This window comes from Theobroma cacao, chromosome 4 (genome assembly GCF_000208745.1).
Source record: "Theobroma cacao cultivar B97-61/B2 chromosome 4, Criollo_cocoa_genome_V2, whole genome shotgun sequence".
Classification (NCBI taxonomy): Eukaryota; Viridiplantae; Streptophyta; class Magnoliopsida; order Malvales; family Malvaceae; genus Theobroma; species Theobroma cacao.
Genome location: NC_030853.1, coordinates 2884557 through 2907280, shown reverse-complemented (window position 1 = coordinate 2907280; position 22724 = coordinate 2884557). Strand labels below are relative to the sequence as shown.

General features: G+C 31.7%; 2 protein-coding genes across 2 annotated transcripts; one reads left to right on the top strand and one right to left on the bottom strand.

The window, feature by feature from the left end:
• On the bottom strand, positions 9170-13832 carry LOC18601102 (long chain base biosynthesis protein 2a). Its single transcript, XM_007031925.2, has 12 exons — positions 13441-13832; positions 13298-13363; positions 13014-13102; positions 12769-12914; positions 12563-12687; positions 12383-12476; positions 11837-12000; positions 11241-11402; positions 10550-10676; positions 10284-10450; positions 10093-10200; positions 9170-9844 (listed from the first exon to the last, which is right to left on the bottom strand). Exons 1-12 carry the CDS (start codon positions 13567-13569, stop codon positions 9752-9754), a joined length of 1470 nt encoding a protein of 489 aa, XP_007031987.1. The 5' UTR covers positions 13570-13832; the 3' UTR covers positions 9170-9751.
• On the top strand, positions 21927-22724 carry LOC18601101 (prostatic spermine-binding protein). Its single transcript, XM_018119668.1, has one exon. The coding sequence runs from the start codon at positions 22013-22015 to the stop codon at positions 22529-22531; it is 519 nt and encodes a 172-aa protein (XP_017975157.1). The 5' UTR covers positions 21927-22012; the 3' UTR covers positions 22532-22724.

Genomic DNA, 22724 nt, shown 5'->3' with positions numbered 1-22724 from the left:
ATCCCAAAAATGGTTTAAGAATATCTCCATTACCTCATTCATATCAAAGGTCACCAGCATGAACAGGCCCCCTAAGGGTCTGACTTGAGCATACATTCCTTGTTGGAATAGCGAGCTCTGAACTGATCAACAGTTAATAAGACCCCTCAATTGCCCCTGTGCACTTCTCCCTAACCATTCCAACTCACCTTTTGTAATAATAACTTTATGAATCTCTCTTTCCACCCCTATCATTTGTGGCACTTTATCCTTTAGGCTCTTCTTCCTCTCTGTGCCTTTATCTTTATTAGCTGATTGCTCCTTTCTTCCAGTACTATTCTTAATCAAGACTTCCTTAAATGTTCAGATCTTTTCTTCTTTGACCCCAGTACTTTCCTTCTAATTACTTGTCTCTAATTTCCCATTTTGCCTATTCCTTAGTCTATCTGCTTCCATAACTCTTATCCTTCGACCATAGATCAGCCTATCATGTCCCGATTAAATGGCCCTTACCAACTCCTTTGCCTCCCTATATCTCACAAACGCATACTTAGTCTCCATCTCCTTCTTGGGTCATGGTATAAAAACATCAACCACTACCCCATAGTCATCGAAGCACTCTTTCAGCATTCTCCAATCCACCTCATTACTTAGATTCCCCATAAACGCTAAAAACAGTTTGTTCCTCCACCTCTCTACTCCCTACGGATCCTCTTTACCTTTCCCATTCGTAATGCTTCTATCTTGCCAAACCTAATGCTCACTCTCTCTCATTCTCTCTCTTTCTCACTCTTCTTATTTCTTTTTATAAGGTAAAAATTTTCCAATTGGACAAGTATATGAATAATAACCATAAAATGTGCAATGTTTGCATTTGGTCATTTTGGAAGATGATGAACTCATGAAAACCTTTTGTTTCTCATTTAATAAATTTTCAAATTTCTTTTTCTTTTGGTAACCTTTAAAATCCTTTTTCAAAATTTCATTTTCTTTTTCCAAGTCAATTTTTGTTTTCACTAAAAATTCATTTTCAACATTAAGTATGGAAATGGTTTTCTTGTACTTCAAATTCATTTTTTCAAACTCAAATGCTAAGTCCTCAAAAACATCATGAAATTCATCGAAAGCATATGAATTAAGTTCATAAGAAGAAGAAATTACCTTTTTCTCTTCAAGAGCCATGAGGCATAATTCAATTTGATTTGAGAATTCATCTTCATTTGATTTTTTATTTGGGTTTGGCTTGTTGCTTGTTAAGCATTGATTCTCACAAGGCTTGTCTTCCCTTTCCTTTTTCTACTTTGTTTCCCTATATAACTCTTTAATTTTTTTTTAAATTTTTTTGACACTTTTGCATATGAACACTCTATTGTATTCTCTATAATCAAGTGCACAAATGAGAGTGTGCATGGCCTTGGAGTTTATTTGTTCTCTCTTCATTTCAACTTCTATCCCCTCACTTTTATCTTTGAGAGTTTTCTCACCATTTATCAAATTGGTATTCATAAGGATAATGGGACCATCAGTAATGACATTCCACATCTCATAATCACAAGCCCTAACATAAATTGACAACCTAGTATTCCAAAATAGATAATTGGTTCCATCAAATAGAAGAACCTACTTGTGGATTGACCTTCAACATCATTATAATTTTGAGCAATCATTAGATTTTTGCTTTAGGATGTTAAGCCTTAAAATCAAGGGTTAAGCTCTGATGGCATTTATTGATCCCAAAAAGAGTACTAGAGGGAGGTGAATAGTAGTTAAAAATATTTTTGAGAGTAACTCTTGAAATTTAAAATCCATTTGGAAGATTTAAGATGGAACGTTTGAAAACTTGTCAACATTAGCAAACACCAGATAAAGAAAGGTTAAGAAAAATGGACAAAACACAATATTTATAGTGGTTTAGTCCATCTAACCTACATCCACTACTTGATCTTCCCAACCAAGGATTTTCAACCCAACTTCATTAAAACTAATGGAATTAACAACTTCTATCAAGTTTTTACAAGGTGAACTTCTAACCTAAGCTCCAACCCTTTTACAACAAACCCTAAGCTTACTCTAGTTTAGACCACCCCTCAGAGTCTCTTGCACACTCCAAGTAAGCAAGAAATAAAAGATAAAATAAGGTACAAATGATCACCTAACTGATCTAAGTTGTACAAACTTCAACTCAAAACACTTTCACAAAGACAAAAGTGGAACACAAGTGTAAAAGAGAAGGTTTTTGCTCTTTTAAGCTTTTTCAAACTCATTGGAACTTCTCTCTCATTTTTTACCAGTGGAGATGCCTAAAATACTTGGAAAATCAATTTTGACTGTTGAAAACAAAATCTGGTCGTTAGAAATAGTTTTCTAGCCATTATTTTTTCCTTGAGTGCTTAAATTCAAATTTGCTAGCAACGTTTTGTTAACCGATTAAAGACTAGCTTTAACCTATTAAGCCTTCTCTATCTAGTATATTGTTTCCCTATGTTAACTAGTTAATTACAGCTCTAACTAATTAAAAACTTTCTATTTTCAAGTAGCAGTCTTCACCAACCTTTTTTCAACTAATTTGACTTCCTTTTAATTGATCTTTTTAACCTTAACTGATTGAAATAAGCTCCAACCGATTAAGAATTCTTCAACTTTTAATCTCTCGATTTGGCATTTTGGACAATCATCAATATTTGAATTTGAATTTTGACGCTTCGTGACACTTTAACTTCAATCTTTAACCAGTTAACTCCTTTCCTTTAACTGATTAAAAGGCTTTTATTTTGCACTCATATGGTGCCCTGAATTACCTTAATTGATTAAGGCCTCATGGTAATCAATTAACATTTTTCTACTTTCACTTCGTCTTTAGTTTGTTTTTTCTTTAACTGACTAACCATGCTAGTAACATGGCAGGCTTCTTAACTTGCTTTCAAACAACATTTATATCAAGGGATTTAAACTTAATCTTGCACACTTAAATGAAATAGTTAAATATTAATGAATGAGAAATGTTTTGTTATCATAAAAAACATATGAAGTCAACATGCTCCTCATATTTCAAATTTTCCAAGATTCTAAACAAGCAAAAAACAAGTGACAAACAATTTCCCACTTACAATTACAAAGTACTTATTATAACATCTCCTCACCAAGCAATCCTCTTCCACCTAGTTTACCTTTAATAGCAATTTTCTTCCACATTAACTACCATACGAAAACTTCCACTTTATATGGTGCAAAACCCAACCACACTTTTTCCATACATTAGAATTTTCACCATAGGAAGAAATCACCAATTTACAAAAGGATTTGGAAGAATAATTACATTAGATAAAGTTTTCCAAATAATCCCATCATCTAATTTTTTGCTTAACAAAACATATTTTAGCAAAGACCACAAGCCCGTCCATCGTTTAAATTCCCAACCAAACAGTTGTCAACGCAACTCAAATTTCTATTACCAATCTTGGTTAACCCACTCACCTTACTCACAAAGCATGCCAACCTTATTAATTGAAAACGCGTGTATTCTTGGAAAATCATTCATAAGAATCATTCCATTCAACCAACTATCCTACCAAAACGAAATAGCTTTTCCATTCCCAACATTAAAACCAATATTAAAAGTAACTTGCAAAAAACCTTTCAACTCTCTCTCATTCATTTAAAGAAAAAAAATACATAATTAATTAGGTACCATTTGAATGGGTATTGTGAAGGTGTTAATCCCTTCCTCATAGATAATTGTACTTCCAAACCTAATCTGTTTTGTTGACCGGAACCTATTGTTTTTAATAAATCTAAGTCAAGCCTAAGACCTCATTAGGAAAAATAAATTCAACTAGGTGGTCAATCACACTTAAAAAAAAATATTTATGGCGACTCCTTTTACGTCAAATGATTAAGTTTTAAGACTCATATGTTATGACAGTTCTATTTTCTCAAGGGTCTAAAGCCATGGGCTAAGTTAGAGTTGCAGCGATAGAAAGTACAGGACATGAATTCGATAATGGTAATAGCCAAATGTCTTACTAATTATTGTGATAGCACAAACAAAAGAAAATACCCTCAATTAAGGAACAGTAATTTTAGCTCCAACAGTGATAGCATGGTACAGTGTCTACTTATTAGCTTTAAAATTATTATAGTTTTGATTATGACAAAATGATCAAATTTGCTTGAACATTATTTGAATAATCCTTAACAATTTCTTGAAATAATTTAACTCCCATACATTTCTTCTTACATAGACACAAACTTGACTCTTGAAGTTATTGAATTATATCTATAAGCTTGTATGACTTAGGTGTATGAATGCTTATGATTCCCATTCATTAAAGTCTAATTTAAAGATTAAAGGAAAATCCAGATGCACTCATTAAGGGGGAGTTTTGAACATCTTGTTTAATGATGAAAAAAAAAAAGTAGAGAAGGAAGACTAAGTTAAATAGAGTTTGATAGGTCTTCATGTTTATTTTATGTGTGTGATGCTTAGTTATGGTTTTGTTGAATATTATGTGCTAGTTATTATGGATATTCAATATATCTTACTTAGCTACAATGGATGTTATAAATATTTTATTGTAAATCTTTAAAGAAAACTAGATGCCTTAACTAAGAGGGAACAACTCATTATGCATAAAGATTTGAAGCATTCATATTGAACATAGACATTACACTCTTAATCTATGAATGTTTTGTCATCATCGAAAATAAGAGAAAGAATGTTGACTCCATGTGTTTTTGATGATAACAAAATATTCCCATTCATTGGTGTCAAATTATATTATTTAAGTGTGTAGGAGAAAGCTTAAATTCATTGATACATTTGGTATTTGAAAGCAAGTCAAGATGCATGTTCAAATGCAAAATGGGTTAGTTGGTTAAACAAACAAAAAAGAAATAGCTTTAATGAAGACAGATTAGTCTTAATCGATTAACGCAAATCCTTAATCGATTAAAACAATTCTAGATGCTACACTAAAGACAGACAGAAAGGTCTAAACTGGTTAACATAAGATTTAATCAGTTAAGCGAGTACTGGATGCAAAACAGAAGCTTTTTAATAAGTTAAAGGAAATGAGTTAACTGGTTAAAAGTCAAAGTTAAAGTGTTAAGAAGCGTCAAATTTCAAATTCAAAATATTGATGACTATCCAGGGCACCAAACCAAGAGATTTATAGTTGAAGACTTCTCAATTGGTTGAAGCCCACTTTTATCTATTAAGGATGAATGGAGAGAAGCTTCAATGAGTTAAAGGGAGCATTAATCGGTTGAAAGGAGGCTAGCCAAAAACAGTGCTTGAAGGTGCTTGAAAATAGAAAGTTATTAATCAATTAAAGCTGCTGTTAATTGGTTAACACAGAGAAATAGTGTGCAAGACAGAGAAGACTTAATTGACTAAGAAGTATGGTTAACAAGCTAAAAGCTCACTATAAGAAATTTGAATTTAAGCACAAAAGGATAAAATAACTGCCAAAAACGGATAGTTTCTGTCTCCAATGGCCAAAAGTGATTTTTTAAGTATTTAAAGCCTCTCCAACAGTCAAAAATGATATAGAGAGAAGTTATCCAAAGTGACTTTTAGCTTAGAAAGACCAAAAACCTTATCTTTACACTTGTATTTCACTCTCATCTTTTGAAAAAGTGTTTGAGCTTAACTTTGTACCTCTTAGATCAACTAAGTGATCATTTTTACTTTATCTTTTCTTAATTTCTTGTTAGCTTGGTTGTTGTTATAGGTTTTAACTTAGCTTTAGAAAAGTTAGTTTTGGGTTTTGGTTGATCCTAGGAAAAATCATTGTTAAAAGTTGTGGCTGAGCTTGGGAAAAGCCATTGTAAAAGCTTAGTGGAAGCTTGGGAATTCCACCGATTTTAGTGAATTCGTTTGAAAATCCTTGATTGGGAAATCAAAGTAGTGGATGTAGATCAAAGGGACCAAACCACTATAAATCATTGTGTTTTCTCTACTTTCTTTTATTTTCTTCTTACTCTTAACACTTAAATCATTCCTCCAACAAGTTTTAAACTTCCATTTTCAAATTCCTTTAATCAGCTCTTTACTTGAAAAAAATTTTCTTGTCATTCCAAAAGTGTTATTCACCCCTCTCTAACACAATCTTTGGGACCAACACTACTCTTATATCTTTCTGTGTTAGTTCTTTTAGGCTTCACCACTAGTTATATCTCATATCCTTTTATGTTAGTTCTTTTAGACTTCACCACTAGTTCTATCTGAGACTTTGAAAACTCTTTTCCTGATCTACAAGTAGCCTTGGCCAAGGACTTCATATGGCTAGTGTGAATAAAAAATAAGTAGGATATGTCCCCTAAATCACTTAGAGTGATGATTCTTCTCTTGACCACTCATGTGTCTTTATGTGATTCATGTTACACTTAACATTCTTCCTTTTTAAGCATCCTTGGTTAGAAACCAAAGAGATGAAACCAAAGCATAGCACTCCACATATAAGGCAACTTAGTGTCTCAAGTCTAGGGAGTACTTACACGAGTAACACATGAAAAGTGTTCCATAAGCACTAGTGTGAGTTACCAAATGGACTTCTCATGGCGAGTAATGTTCAGTGAACCTGCATCTTATTCAAGCACCCACATATTAGCTCCAAGTATCTCTATACTTCAATCATAAGATTAGTTGCTTACTTCACAAGTAAAAAACATAACATATGCCGACCTTTTAGCATTATTAATACCCTATCTTGATAATACAGTGGCCTAGAATTATTTTAGAACAATACTTTAATACATAAAGATCTCATAATTATAACTCACTTATAATTTCTTTGCAAGGCACATTTGTTCCAAGGGTTTTATCTTCATAAGTTAAAGTAGCTAATTACAAAGCAACTCACGAATAAAGAAATATCTCTTATTTCATAATAAAATGTCATAATACATTAATTAACAAGGATACCCACTACAATCTATGTGATTAGCTTTTAAGTTTATTCCAATAGTGTAGACTTGGCAATTCGTGTTTTCGTATATTAATCGTGTTGTGTCAATATAGGAATTAACGATTATATGAGTAAACATGAATACTAAAACACGTACAATGATACGTTTAATATATCTGTGTAACACGAGACAACACAACTAATACGTTTATTAAACATGTTAGAATTTCTTATATAACACGAAACGATTAATAAACATGATTAAACGATTAACATAATTTTTCCTAACACGATTAAATTAAGATATTTACAATTAAATATAATTTTATTATTCAAATCTAAAATCAATAATTATTAAAATAATTATAAAAAAAATAATAACATCGAATATAATAAAATTTAACATAATACGACTAACAATATAATAATAACAAAATAATAATAAGGCTAAAATAGTATTAGACTACTAACTTTAATGGGTTGATAAATGTGTCACTTATACACGTTTAACACGATAACAAAATTAATTAAACGCGTTTAAATGTGTTAACCGTACCGATACGATTAAAACATGAAGTATAATAAAGCTAAACTCAAACTTGTTTAACTCCATATTTTCTCGTGTCATGTTCAAAATTACCAAGTCTACTTGTGTGAAAGCGTCCATCCAAACGCTACACGAGCTATTGTGTACTTGAACAAAGAGGCGTAGTCTGTGACACTTGTTCTCTATGTTGTGGATGCACAAATTAACAGGGTTGACCGTGAAATACCCTGAAATTAATCAATATACTCTTCATGATCACTAAATTTTATACTCACAAATTTTCATTCATTTATGAAATATATAAAAAAATATAGGTTGTATTATATGAACAAATTCAACCAACATTTTATTTTAAAATTTATTTATCAAGACTTAATTTGATTGATATTTTTATATTTGTTTTTCAGTATGTCCTTTATTTTTATTTTTTACTTTTTATTTTCTATTTATTTTTATAAAAAAAATAAATCAAACGAAACTTAAGTGAGTCGAACTCGAAATAAATTTTTTAAATAAGCACATCTTCAATATACATATTTATAAATAATCTCTTATGAGCCCATGATAACTTTTGTAAATCTCATTTAACAACTCTTTATGGTTTGATCAAGAGGAATGTATGGGTGTGTGCATATTTACGCATTTATGTGCTTGGTTTTTTTAGTTATATATTTGTTTTAAACCACTTAATTATTCAAGTATTGATCATCTAATTTTGAAAAAGAACATTTTGACTATTAATATTTGTAAATGTTATTATTTAGGTTATTGAATTACTTTTATTATCATTCATATAAATTAATCGCGTCACATGATCATGTTCACATGACAATAAAAATTATTTTTTAATTTTTTTATTGTCACATGGACATATATTAATGTTATAAGTGCAACTGGCATGGATGATGAGATAAAATATCACATGAAAATCTATTATATGATTAAGTAATCAAAACAATAATATTTATAAATTTGGATGATCAAAATGTTATTTTACAAATTTGAGTGACCAATATATACAATCTCAAATTATTAAATGATGAAAAAAAGTAAATTACTCTACTTTGCAAATAAGATTCATCATTAGATTTAAATTTAGATACTTAGTCCTCCTAGGAACTCTACAAACATTCAACAACATAAGGGAGAAAATACAGAGCAAAATGGAGAAATTAATCTTGACTTGAAAAGTGTCCAAATTTTCTAAAATTTTAATTCGTCATCCATCAATCTAGAACAAATATCGGTCTGGCTCTGGGATTGTCTTCTAAATTGGTGAAGACTATAAGGCTTTTGTAATGATGATGTTAGGATAAATCATGCAATATTATTATACTCTTATCAAAGCAATAAATTTAATTTTTATACAATAATTTGTAAAAATTAAACTTTTATATTTTTTAAAATTGATAATGTTAATCCAATCATTAACGGTGATAAAACGTTTTCATTATCTATACTAATACGATATTTAATTATATTGATACGACATTAAATATAACGATGTAACATCAAAGAATGATACAGTGATTATATCATTATCATCTTATTCAATGTCACCTCAATACGATCAATGATTGAATTGACATGTCAATTTCAAAAAATATAAAAACTCAATTTTTACATATTACTGTATATAAATTAAATCTACAACTTTAATAGAGTATAGAGATTAATTGCATAATTTGACCATGATATTATGACATTGAACAAACAAATAGCTGAAATAAACCACTAACTAAATAATCATTTGATAGAAAGGAACAAGTGTCCTAGTATCAATGATAACCTCATCTCAATCTTGAGAAAATAAGTTAAAATCCCACATCAATTTACAAAGCAGAGGTGTGAAATAAAAGAGCCAGGCAGAGAAAAATCTACGAAAGAGAAAAGCTCAGACACATACCCATGGGCACAGCCCAAAGGCCAACCATGATACTTCACCATATCATTATTTCCCAATCACAACCGAGGAGATCAAGGCAGGGTACAAAATACAAATTGCTTTATGTGCAAATTATCAAAACATAAGACAATTTAAATAAATAAATCAAAGAAGAAAGAAACACTGTCTCAGCAAAAATAAGAGGACTGCTTAATTCCCCTATGTATGAACAGACAGGCTCTCTTGAAGCAAGGTATGAAACCCTTCTACAGAAACTGCAATAAATTACTCAGTACGGCAATTCTAAGAATTAGATCAAAAGGAAACCATCATTCATACCAAGGGAATAAAATGCGCTAGGAGTTTTTACTCCACCTTCTCCATCCTCTCTTCTTGTTGCTAGATTAAGGTACATTCCAACCTTCTTATTTCTCATTCCAACTTCATCCTTTCTTCTTGCTGCTGTTTCTCTGGTTCTGCAGGGAAATATTTTATACCCACAAGATCCCCGACCCTGCTGATAACCTGCAAAGAGAGCCCAATCCAGGGGCAGAGAGTGATTCAGTCACACTACAGTTATATCCTGAACAAAAATTGGCTGTTTGCACCAATTTGCGAGTTGAACAACTGACAAGGCAAATATATACAATTGACAAGGCACACATACATCTATCTATCTCTTTCTCTCTCACACAAATGACAGGAAAGGACAGGACTAAAACTAATAAGAACATTAAGGAAAGCCAGAAGGTAGAGGTTATACTACAATTTACCTCCAAGGCTTTAATCAGATCTTCCTTGGTATGAGAAGCAGATATACATATACGTGCCCTTGCCAACAGCAATGGTGTTGCCGGAAAAGCCACTGTCACAACAGCCACCTGTGACAACGCCATCTGATTATAGTCAGGCATTCAAAAGCTAACAAAAAAAGAATGAGGAGCATCGAGATTGGTGGACTTACATTCTGCTTGAGGCACTCTCGTGAGAAGGCAGGGATTTTGGCTGGGTTGTAAAGCATAATTGGCATAACTGGGGAATCATTATCCCCAAGAACCTCAAAACCCATTTTTATCAATTCAGACCGGAAAAAGTTGCTGTTCTCACGTATTTGCGCAAGTTTCTGGGCACCTAGATTGAGAATAATACAATCAATCTGATGTAGGAGTTGAGAGTAGATGCCGAAATGTTTAGGTTAAAAGGCAAAAACAAAAGAACTACAATCCCAACCTCTATTGGAACCATCCTGCCCAAGAATAACCTTTATGGAAGATATTATTTGTTGAGCAGCAGGTGGTGAGATTGAAGTTGCATAAAGATGAGCTGGACAAGTATACTTTAAATATTGAATAAGTTCCTGCAATGAGGTAAAGTCAAAAATTAATATCAAATTTAAAATAGGTTTAAAATTCATCTCACACCCATTATATGGGTCAAGAGCAACATGGATATGGAAGAAAGAAGCAATGCTACTAATATCAACTACTAACAGAGGCGAAAAGATTGCACTTATGGAGTAAACAGAGCAGTCATAAGGGAAACTTGCTAAAGAAAGTTGTGTGCCAAAACAGTGTCATTAGCACACAGGACTTTATCCATTAATGCATCTCTCTTTCCATCATTCTGCAACAGACATTACTGTATTAGAAAAAGTCAACGCATACCAGTCTCACCCCAAAATGTCTAATTTTGAGAAAATATATTACCAATAAAGAGAATATTATCTTGATTAATACCTGCCATCATATTAACACCATGTTGATTGAATATAACAATTTAACCCGGAAGAAATTTCATAGAACATACTAAAGCTGAAGTATCATAAGAATATAATGCATATAACATCCAGGATTAATGCTAATCCATTGTGGTCACCATATTAGGAATACTAACTGAGGATGGTTTGAACTTTGAAACAAACCTTGGATCCAGCAATATAGCCACCACATGATCCAAATGATTTTGTAAAAGTTCCCATCATAATATCCACATCAGCAGGATCAACTCCTAAGAGCTCACAGACACCTCTTCCAGTTTTCCCTACTGCTCCAATGCTGTGAGCCTCATCCAAGTATGTATATGCCTATTGCAAAATATAAAGAAAGAAGAATCAATAGAATTTCACAAATTAAGAAAGAAATGAAATACTTAAATTTTGAGAAAGATAAAATGAAAAACATAACAGAAAATGAGCTTTTTTTGCTCTGAAAAAGAAAGCAATGAGAGTTTGTGAAGAATGGAACACTAAAATGTTGTTCTACAAAACAATCTCCAGTGCATGATAATTGGGAAAAAACGTTGATATAAGTTATAAAACAATATCCATTGGATTAACACAAAGCCAATTTAGGAAAACATCATACTGAGAATATTGTTAAACTCATAGCCACAGGAGTGCACATTTCCCAAAAAAACTGCATACTTAAATAGAAAGCCATCAAACTTAATCCAGTATCACAATATGCAGCTCAACAAATGTATCAAAAGAGATAACAAAAGCTATTATCTAGGCCCAACCTTATACTTTTTGCAAATTGCTATGATCTCAGGAAGTTTACAGAGCTCCCCTTCCATGCTGTATATTCCTTCCACTATAACCACAATCTTCTTCCATGGTCTATGAGTCCTAGGTTGTCCGTCCGCAATTTGTTCTCTTAAAACTTCCTCCAAGTGAGAGGGTGCTGTAAACCAATCAGTAAAAGAAACATGAGTAGAAAAACCTCTAATCCAATTTCTCAAATGGAATCTTTTACATTTGAAAGAAACAAACAGCATAGGGGAAATTTATGCACAAACTGAAACCAATATTTGAACAACAAGCCCCTATGCAGGCACACGATAGAACAAAGACATGCTATAGACATTAGGAGTCAGTGACCCATATCCCAGAAGTAACCTTTTTCAACAAAAAGGTAATTATTCCTTTACCCATTATCCACTCAAATTAATATGCTACACTAACACATATAAGACCTAATACTCTTTGCAAAAGACCCAATACCCCAGATACCTAACAATGATGTAAGATATGAATTATTCTTGCAATAAAACATCAAAACTTACTATTATGCTGGAAAACACGAATGGTAGCTCCAGATCCTCGTGCACCATTGACAATGGAGTTGTGGTTCAAGGAGTCACTGATAATTAAGCTGCCCTGTGAACGAAATCTATACATAATAAAAATTACTTGCACAAGCACCAAAGCTTTAGAAAGTGTTCTCATCAGTAAACTATACAAACCTTCCCAACTAGTACTGGAAGAATAGCAGAATTTGTCACATAACCCATACCGAAAACTATAGCAGCAGGTTTGCCAACAAACCTAGCAACACACTCCTCCAGTTCATTATGCAGTATGGTCGTACCTGATAGCAAAACTGGGTTAGCAAAAAGCCCAGCTAGACTGTCACCTATACCAAAAAAAGAATTCAAGCAAATTAACCCACCACCATCCACCCGGCTACTGCAGGTACTTGGTGAAAATCTATTTAAGGACTCAATTGCACGAGGTGTGCAGTATTCATCTGCTGCAGCAAAACCAAGATAGTTGTATGATCCTAGGTTAAGACATCTACTCATATTAGCAGTTCGTCTGCATTATACAAGAAAAGAAATCAGTTACATCAAAGTCCACAGCGAAACTAAAGCATTACTACTTTTAAACCGTCAAATTGTGAATGATAAATCTTACTTTAAGGTCTTATTATTGTCGTTGGAGTAGCGTTCAACCACATCAAACCAAGCATCAGGGGCACTAGCAATCGGTCTCCCGAAACAATCCTGTCAGTTCAAACATTAAAATCTAACTCTAATCATTCATTTCTACTTAAAAAAAGTTAAAAATTTTCCGGCATAACAAATTAACGGTAATTAACACAAGATTATGCTGCTAATATTCTTAATTGAACTTAAATCACTCAACTAAAAGTCGAATTTAACAACAAATTTTGAAAAAAAAATAGGAAAAACATTTACCTGAATACGGAGATACAATCGGCGGATATAGAAATCTTCGAGTCCTAAGCAGATTGGAGCATAACCCTTCATTTGAATGAAGGTCAGCATTAGAAAAAACGTGATTTTTAGCTAAAAAAAAGGGGAAAAAAGAATGAGAAAACCTGAAGATTATTGGAGGTGCAGCACCAATCGATGAATTTGCGAAAGAAATCTCTGATTTGGCCAAAAGAAAATAGTAATCCATAGCTGAAGTACGTGGTTAAAGCAGTTAAATAAGGAATTGCAATCATTTTTCAAACTTTTTTCAATGATTTTTTGCGTTTTATTTGTAGGGAAGGAAGAAAATGCTGTCAGCTGAGAAAATGAAGAAATCAAAAGGGAAAGATACGATGGAGAATTATAGGGATGGGAAATGAGAAAGGGACTTTTTGAAAAAGATTCGGTGCTCGAGGAGATCCGATTGGGCGATTTCCGATTACCCGAATTGATTATAAGGCACCGTCTTTTGGCTCACCCTCCCCCCTGCTGGCGGAAACTTCTTAAATTTTAGGGCATGCGCCATTATTTAAAGGGTTTTCTTTTAAATAAGCCTAATACATAAGGCATTTTTTATAATAAGTCTTTTTATAATTTTAACTGTTTTTAATTAAGAAAATTAAAATTTAAATAAAATTATTCTTAATAAAATAGACCTATTTATTTAACTTTACGTCTCAATTAAAAATCTATTAACGAGTCAAGTATGTTTAGATCTACGCCTTAAATCGACTCGTGTTCTTTGAACTTTTCTCGTCAAACTATTCATCTCTAAAGTATTCCTTACCATAATGAAAAATGTACAAGCATTTTTAATATTTTAGAGTAATTTTTTATATACGAAGAAAACCTGAACGTTTTAAGCATTTTTAAGCATTTTGAAATAATTTTTGATATATAAAGAAAAACCTTTGAATATTTTGAGCATTCTTTATCAAGTATGTATATTCGTTAATTATGTTGTTAAATAAAATATGGTGTATCGTTTGAAGCTATTAATCTTGTTAAATGAAATTTAGTAGTTTTGGTAGTTTTTGGACATTATGTGATTGATTTTGGACATTGCGTGACTGACTTTGAGCATTTCGTGACTAATTTTTAACCATTGTGTGATTAATTTTTAAGTATTGTGTAACTGACTTTGGCATTGCGTGACTAGTTTTTAAGTATTGTGTGACTAGTTGATATGACATTGCATAACTAGTTGATAGGCATTGCGTGAATTGTTAGTAAGGCATTGCATGATTAGTTAGTATGGCATTGTATGACTTAGGCATTGCTTAAAAATCAATCATGCAATGCCTAAAAACCAGTAATGCAATACCTAATAATTAATTGATTTGCTTGCTCGCAGTTAGGTTTAAGTTGTCAAAATTATACAATGTTTTAATGTACATATATGTTTAATCAATTTCAACTCCTTATTTTTGGGTTTCTATGAATAAACCAATAAACTCTAGAACCTAAAACACATACTTTTTTTTTTTTGCTAAGTCATGAAATTGTACATTTCATAAAAGATAGGTTACAAAACTCCATAACCCTCCAAAGCATGACAAAATATATCCCTATCGAAAGGGCCTTGCTCACTTCTCTTATACAAAAACAAATATACTCTCTTTACAAAATATTCTCCGAACAATTTTAACTCAAAATCTCATAAAAAAAAATCAAAATCCCCAACAAACATGCTTAACAATCATCTCAATCCCAGACACAACAAAACCGTGAACCACCATAAAACCTATCAAACATGCTTTAGTTGTTCCTTCTTCCTGAGCCCATCATCTTAACCAATCCAATCCAATTCATCAACATAAACATCTCCATCGCAGCACACATTTCGAAACAAGTCATCACCAGAAAGCATCCCAATTATCACATTCATCATGTTGTCTGCAATCACCATAAAAGATTATGTGATTGATTTTGGACATTGCGTGACTGACTTTGAGCATTACGTGACTAGTTTTTAACCATTGTGTGATTAATTTTTAAGTATTGTGTGACTGACTTTGGACATTGCGTGACTAGTTTTTAAGTATTGCGTGACTAGTTGATATGGCATTGCATAACTAGTTGATAGGCATTGCGTGACTTGTTAGTAAGGCATTGCATGATTAGTTAGTATGGCATTGTATGACTTAGGCATTGCTTAAAAACCAATCACGCAATGCCTAAAAACCAATCATGCAATGCCTAAAACCAATCACGTAACGTCTAAAAACCAGTCACGTAATACTTAAAAATCAGGATCGCAATACTTAAAAACCAATCTAATCAATTTCAACTCCTTAACTTTGGGGTTCTATGAATAAACCAATAAACTCAAGAACCTAAAACACATACTTTTTTTTTTTTGCTAAGTCATGAAATTGTACATTTCATAAAAGATAGGTTACAAAACTCCATAACCCTCCAAAGCATGACAAAATATATCCCTATCGAAAGGGCCTTGCTCACTTCTCTTATACAAAAACAAATATACTCTCTTTACAAAATATTCTCCGAACAATTTTAACTCAAAATCTCATAAAAAAATCAAATTTTTCAACAAACATACTTAACAATTATCTCAATCCCAGACACAACAAAATCATGAACCACTATAAAATCCATCAAACATGCTTTAGTTGTTCCTTCTCCCTGAGCCCATCATCTTAACCAATCCAATCCAATTCATCAACATAAACATCTCCATCGCAGCACACATTTCGAAACAAGTCATCACTAGAAAGCATCCAATTATCACATTCATCATGTTGTCTGCAATCACCATAAAAGAGCAAAATCGCTATTCATAGCCCTTGAGAACCCAAGATCCACCATTTAAAAAAATAAAACAAAATAAGAAAGAGCTTGATGTTATCTCTACTCTTTAGATGGCGAGATAGACAGTATTTGATCAAAGAGATAAATTGATTTTAAAATTTTTATCTGGATGGTGGGATAAAAAACACTGAAACCATTTTAATTTGTTTGAAATTGTTTAAAGGGTATTATTGTTAAGTCATGTCAAAAATTGGCTAAAAATAGTTAAAATTATAAAAAATGATATTTTTTGAATTGGGCTTATGAGGAAAGTTATTTCTCACAATTTCTTCTTACTTAAAACCAACCATTATTTATTATTATTTTTATTATTATTATTATTATTATTATTATTATTATTTTAGGATTCAAGTAAAATAAAAAAGCTTTTGTTGCTATATTTAATTTTTAAGGTAAACTCTAAAAATCTCTCTCTAATCACTTTAAAAAGACACTTTGAATTTTTATTTTAAAATAATATTTTTGATATTTTGATGGTTAAAATTGTTAGTCAATAGTTAAAAAAAATTCAATCCAATATTATATAAATATTTTAGATACAAATACCCTTTTTTATAAAAAAAAATATGTTATTTCTTTTCTCTTCCAAAAACCTTAATAAAAAAAAACTAAAGGAATTTGGATACACTTTCTTTAAATTTTCATCTTTTGCATTTCGATCGACCTGAAAAATTTTGTAATAATCAATACTCATTCTTTGATTCCTTTTTTCTTCCTGTAACTTGAAGAATTTTCTCTTCTCTTTTCGAATTTTGTTTTCTTTTTCTTTTTCTTTTTCTCATAATTTTTTTTAAAGTTAAGATCATTGTATTCATTTGGGGAGAAGTTACAAAGTGTTGTTTCAACTTTTCACTAGTTTAGTTTGAAGACTTGCACTGCAACCTACAAAATGTTGAGTTACCCTGCAAAAAAGATACATAAGCTCAATGTGATTTATAAAAAGATTATCACACTTCTTATTATTTGTGTCAATACAAAAAACCAATATTATCACAATTAGATTGTTGTTAAACTCAAACCTAATAACAACATACACAATACCACTCACCAATAACACCATACACAATACCACTCACCAATAAGACCGCATGTTATCTAGACCTTTAAATCTTCTGTAATATCAACAAGACATCTTTCCACTAATATAAAAAATCTCATTAGATTTCAAAAATCATAAGAATTGAACCCCCAAGCACAAAAAAAAAAAATCCTACAATAAGATCATGACGAAAGGTGTCTGACTAAGGGAGGGAGTTGCTCGTCGACGTCAAAAAATGAGGGTTAGGGGTGTTTGGCAGGGGAAAGGCTGATCTAGGGGAAGAGAAGGGGAGAAGGGGAAATGCTTGAAAGAAAACCGTAAGCATTTTATTTAGAATTACTGACGAAATTTTTCGTTTGTAAACCTGAACCCTTATACTAACGAAAATTTTGTCGACATATCCATTGATGAACTTTGCAAAGGGAACTACAAGTATGTCGACTAAACTTTCATCAGTAATTCTATCATTATAATCACAACTTTGCCCGATGAAATATCCGTCGGCATATTCGATCAGTATGGTTATCCGGACCAAAGTGTTCAGTCGGTCTTTTTTTCGTCATCTAAATATAATTGTCGCTAACGTGTTACCAACAAATTACCGACTGAAGTACGTTTGTCAGTAAATTCGATCGGTATTTGGTCGGTAATCCATTGGTGCATTCTTAGCCTCCTTCTTGTCAGTAAGTCGTCAGTAATCCATTGGTTTATATAACGAATTTTCACCGACGAAATAAATTTCGTCAATAAATCCTTGTTTTCTAGCAGTGGTATCACTCGATGGTCTTGTGTATTATTTGAGAAAATCATCAATTAACTTACTTAAAGTGCTTGACTCAAATTATTTGATATTATTTTATTTCAATTTAGTGTTTAAGCAATTCTTATTTTTCAAAACACTTGAAATAAACCTTTACTCATTTTCCTTAAATTGAAATTCATTGAAATAAAACTTTCCATTTTAAAACTTTTCATTTTAATTCTTCTCAAAATTAAAATCCTTTTTAATTTTGGAAATCTCTTTTTTTTAGGTAAGCTTCCTAAAATGTATCTAAGACAACATCTTAATTTTTAACATTTAGAATATGGATTAGTTTCCTAAATTTATATCTTGTTCAAGTTACCTAAATGGTGACTTAACAAATTTTTAAAAACTTCTAGTCAAACCAAAATTTTAAGAAAAGTTCAATGTTACCACATAATTTTAAGAATCCTTTTAATTTAAGAAACAATTTCTTATGAATCTCCCAAATTAAAATGAATGGCATCCAATGCCATTAAATTAGCTACCTACCCTTAAGGAATTTTAGGCAACAATTGCCACCCCATTAATCGGTTTAAGGGCTCTTAAAACTCCATAAATCATGTGTCAAACTCATGAATAAGGTTGAAAAAAATTTTCAGCAAGTATGTAAAACAATTAAACACAAAATTCTTGCAGAATTAAGCCACCAAAAATCGATCATAGCTATCCAAAATTTTCTACATTGAATCTTTGTTGTTATGGAACCCGAAAATATTATTTTTATGAACCTTTTCATACCAAATCAAATTTGGCCAAAACATGCTATAATTTAATTTGATAAAACTAATTTTTAACAATTAAAAATTGCCCATAACATTAGTCTCCAAAAATTTCTCAAAATTATTCAATTTGAACTTGGCTTCATAAGCCTTTTAATCCATTCATTAATTTCTCAATTAAACATGATTTTAAACCTTTTAAACATATTTCAATGAATTAATAATATGTTGTCCAGATTTGAATTACAACAAAAAATAGATTTTAAGGAAAGTCTTCAAAATCGATATATATATTAAATCAACATACAAATCAATCCTATTGATTATCACAAAGAATCAAGCATGCAAATTATATGAAAAGTATCAAACAAAGACTCTAATACCATTGATGGGATTTGAAATCATGCTCAAACATAAAATTAATCGATAGATTAAAAGCATAATGCAATGGAAAACTAAAAATATACAATTAATCAAAAAAGCAATCAAATCCTTCAAGATCAATTATCTGTGTTTTCGTGCAATTTTTTTTTATTAATTACAAACATTTATAAGTTTAAGTGTTATATACCTTACTCTAAATATCATAATAAATAGTCAATTAAATCCAAAAAAGGCTTGTGATAAAGCAAGAAACCCCGAAACAAAATTATGCTTGTCATATAAGACATTCTAAAGCCTTACATCTGAAATCTTTGCTTCTTTACTTTTGGGATTCGTCAAATCTTCAGTCACCCAAATGTTTGGCCTTTAACAGTAATCCACACAGTGACAAAATAAGACCTTCTCAAGGTAGGATTTTTACTTGTGCTAGTAAGTTTGTTTTCAGAAAATAAGAAGACCAAAAGAAGCCTAGTTGAATCTTATTTCTATCAGACAAACAAAACTATTTTTTTTTTCTTCCTCTTATGATTTGACTAAAAAGAGTGGCCTAGGGCTTAGAGTTTTAGTTGGCTAATTTAACATATTTATATAACCAAACTTAGTTGTAACCCTAGATACAACCTTTGTATATATATATTCAATTAAGTCTTTGTGAACTTAATTAATTTCCTAATTTATTTTAATCTATTTCAATTAAGTCCAACTTAATTGATTATCCTTATTTAATCTCAATCATGTTACTTAATGTATGCGACTCATTAAGCTTCTAACATGTTGGTAATAAATATAAATCATAATTAAATATTAATTTAAATAATTTATTTATATTTATAGAAAGTCAATTAAAGAATTTGATAAAACCTTTCAGTGATAAGCCTTTTTGTGCAATACAGTCCTTTCGTCATATATCCCGGATGTGTCATTAAACATGGCTCAATATCTATTTATGACATTCCATATTAGTTTTTATAATTCATTATTAACCTTATGAATTTAGGAAACCAATTTTTCTCAAACTCATCATGCTTTAGTCAAAGACTTCAAACTTAAATTAGAGCAAATGAGATATATCTTCTCTTATCACTCGGGGTGATGAATCCTTTCTTAATTACTCATTCATCTTCACATGCTTCATGTCATATCAAAAAGCACCCTATTTAGGCATGTGGTTGCTTTTAGATGTGCAAAAGTGAAATTAAAGTATGTCACTCTACATCTAAGACGACTCAATGTCTCAAGTCTGAAGATTAGTTACACGACTATCACATGAGAATATATTTCATAGATACTAGAATGAAATATGAAATGGAGTTCTCATAGTAGGTCTTGTTTAATAAATTTGTTCTCTAACAAGCATCCACATGTTATCTTCAAGCATCTCATATACTTTAATCTATAAGATCGATTGCTTACTTCTCAAATAAGAAGGTTTAACATGTACTAGTTTTTGAGTATTGTCAATGCCCTGTCTAAACAATGCAATGATCAGAAACTATTATAGGAACATGACTTTGATGCATAAAGATCTTATAATTGTATTGACTTTACAATTCTCTTGCAAGGCCCTTTATCTTCCATGGGTTTTATCCAATTAGTACTTAGTAACTCCTTATTTTCGTACTAACATGAAAGAAAACCTCTATCACATGTTATTATGCGATTAAGTATATATTAAATGACAATGTATATTCCTTGACCAATCCAATTGGCTCAAGGGCATATACAAACAAGCATTTGTGGGAACAAAGTACAACCAAGAACGAATAGTATCTTCAAAATATTTTTAATAAGGATTATCTTTTTACAAGTAAATATGTTGTGGTGGTTAAATTTTGCTTCATTCCTCCACCTCCAAAAGAACCACACAATGATACCAAATAACACACTTAGTGGTATTGGAAGTTGAGAAAACCTCCCTAACGTTCTAATAAAACCAATCAAGCATATTTTAACTGTAAAAAAGACCATCAATATTAGCAAAAATAAAAGAACCCTAAATAGCTTAACGAGAGAGCAATCGTGAATAACATAGATAACTGACTCAGCTTCTATATTGTATAACGAGAAGAAGGAATTGCTAGAAAAATGATGACGTGAGCGTTCCAAGTTGGTTAAAAGACAATTTTGTATGCCAACCATGAAAAAAGTATGTATGGGATTAACAATAGGTCGCTTCCAAATTAATCTCCAAATTCGATTCTCCATCATATGGTTGAGACTAGCAATATAGTTCTATGTTGATTTAATTGTAAATTTTTTTAGTTTGTGATGCTATCCAAAATACTCTATCTTCACATGCATTTAGATCAGGAGTTTTTCAATCTAAGATATAATTCCTTATTTCTTGTGAGATGAAACCCAATATGTAATTAAATTTTTATTCACAAAAATTTTTAATTTTAGTGAAAAATTAACCATCATTAGATGTAATGTCAAATTGTATTTTTTATCTGCATGATATATGATTTGGTAACAGATGTAATCACATGATAATTGATATGTTGTACATCATGTGATTACATTATATATCATATTAGCAAAAAAAATTAATTGATATCGGATCTAATGACCAGTAATACGAGTAATAATCGTTAATTTTTTTTATCACGTGATAATTAATATGAAATAGATCATGTGATCGTATTATATGTCATTTTAACAAATAAATATTGATTGATATGGAATCTAATGATCGGTAATATAGGTAATAACCGATAATACGCGTAATAACTGTTAATTTTTTTTATTGTTTTGGGGAAAGCTATAAATTTGGCAGAAAAGAAGAAATAGAAAAATCCACCGAGAGAGATATAAAGAACCCTAAAAATCAGAATTTTGCAAACCACACCCCCCCCCAGCCCCTCAAAGAGGGCTGCTCTTCCCGTAAACCCCTACAAAAATTCCTAGCTTTGAATCCAATGGGCGAAACCAAGAGCGCCGACGAACCTGCATTGCCCGCCAAACGCAAGCCCGACCTCACCTCCCAAGACCAGGAGAACCTCCCCCTAAAATCCCGAAAACTCCAGACCCAAGACGAAACTATCCAACCTAAGGACGATTCCTTCGTCCCCGATAATGAAGAACCAGGAGTCGACGCTGAAGAAGAAGGAGAAGAAGACGACGATGACTATAAAGATGACGACGATCATGACGGGGAGGAGAATGGAAATGCGGCGGTTGACCGGAAAGGGAAGGGGATTCTGATAGAAGACGCAAAGGATAGCGACGACGATGACGATGACGATGATGATTCGAGTGATGGAGGGGACGAATCAGAGGGTGAGAGTGATTTATCAGATGATCCATTGGCTGAGGTTGATTTGGATAATATTTTGCCGTCGAGGACAAGGCGGCGAGTTGTGCAACCAGGGGTTTATATTGCGAAAGATGTCGGAAACAATGATGAAAGCGATGATAGCGATGGCAGTGATACATAGTTTTAGGGGAAGATTGTACTTCAGCGGTATTTTTGTGGTTTAATTTGGAGGTTAGTGGAATTTTGGTGATTAGTGTTACTCATTTCATGAGTTTATGTGCTAATTTTCTGTTGTAACTCAAATTTTTAAGTATGCTAGAATGTCTTAGGTTCAAAATTCCAAAGCTTTTTAGATTTTTGTTCATTTACCTGTT

Coding starts and splice junctions, on each gene's coding strand:
- LOC18601102 (XM_007031925.2), bottom strand. CDS start 13,569: ATGATTGCAATTCCTTATTTAACTGCTTTAACCACGTACTTCAGCTAT. Junction 12,477..12,562: donor TTCCAGTACTAGTTGGGAAG/GTTTGTATAGTT, acceptor TTTCGTTCACAG/GGCAGCTTAATTATCAGTGA. Junction 12,001..12,382: donor TCGTGTTTTCCAGCATAATA/GTAAGTTTTGAT, acceptor ATTGGTTTACAG/CACCCTCTCACTTGGAGGAA.
- LOC18601101 (XM_018119668.1), top strand. CDS start 22,013: ATGGGCGAAACCAAGAGCGCCGACGAACCTGCATTGCCCGCCAAACGC.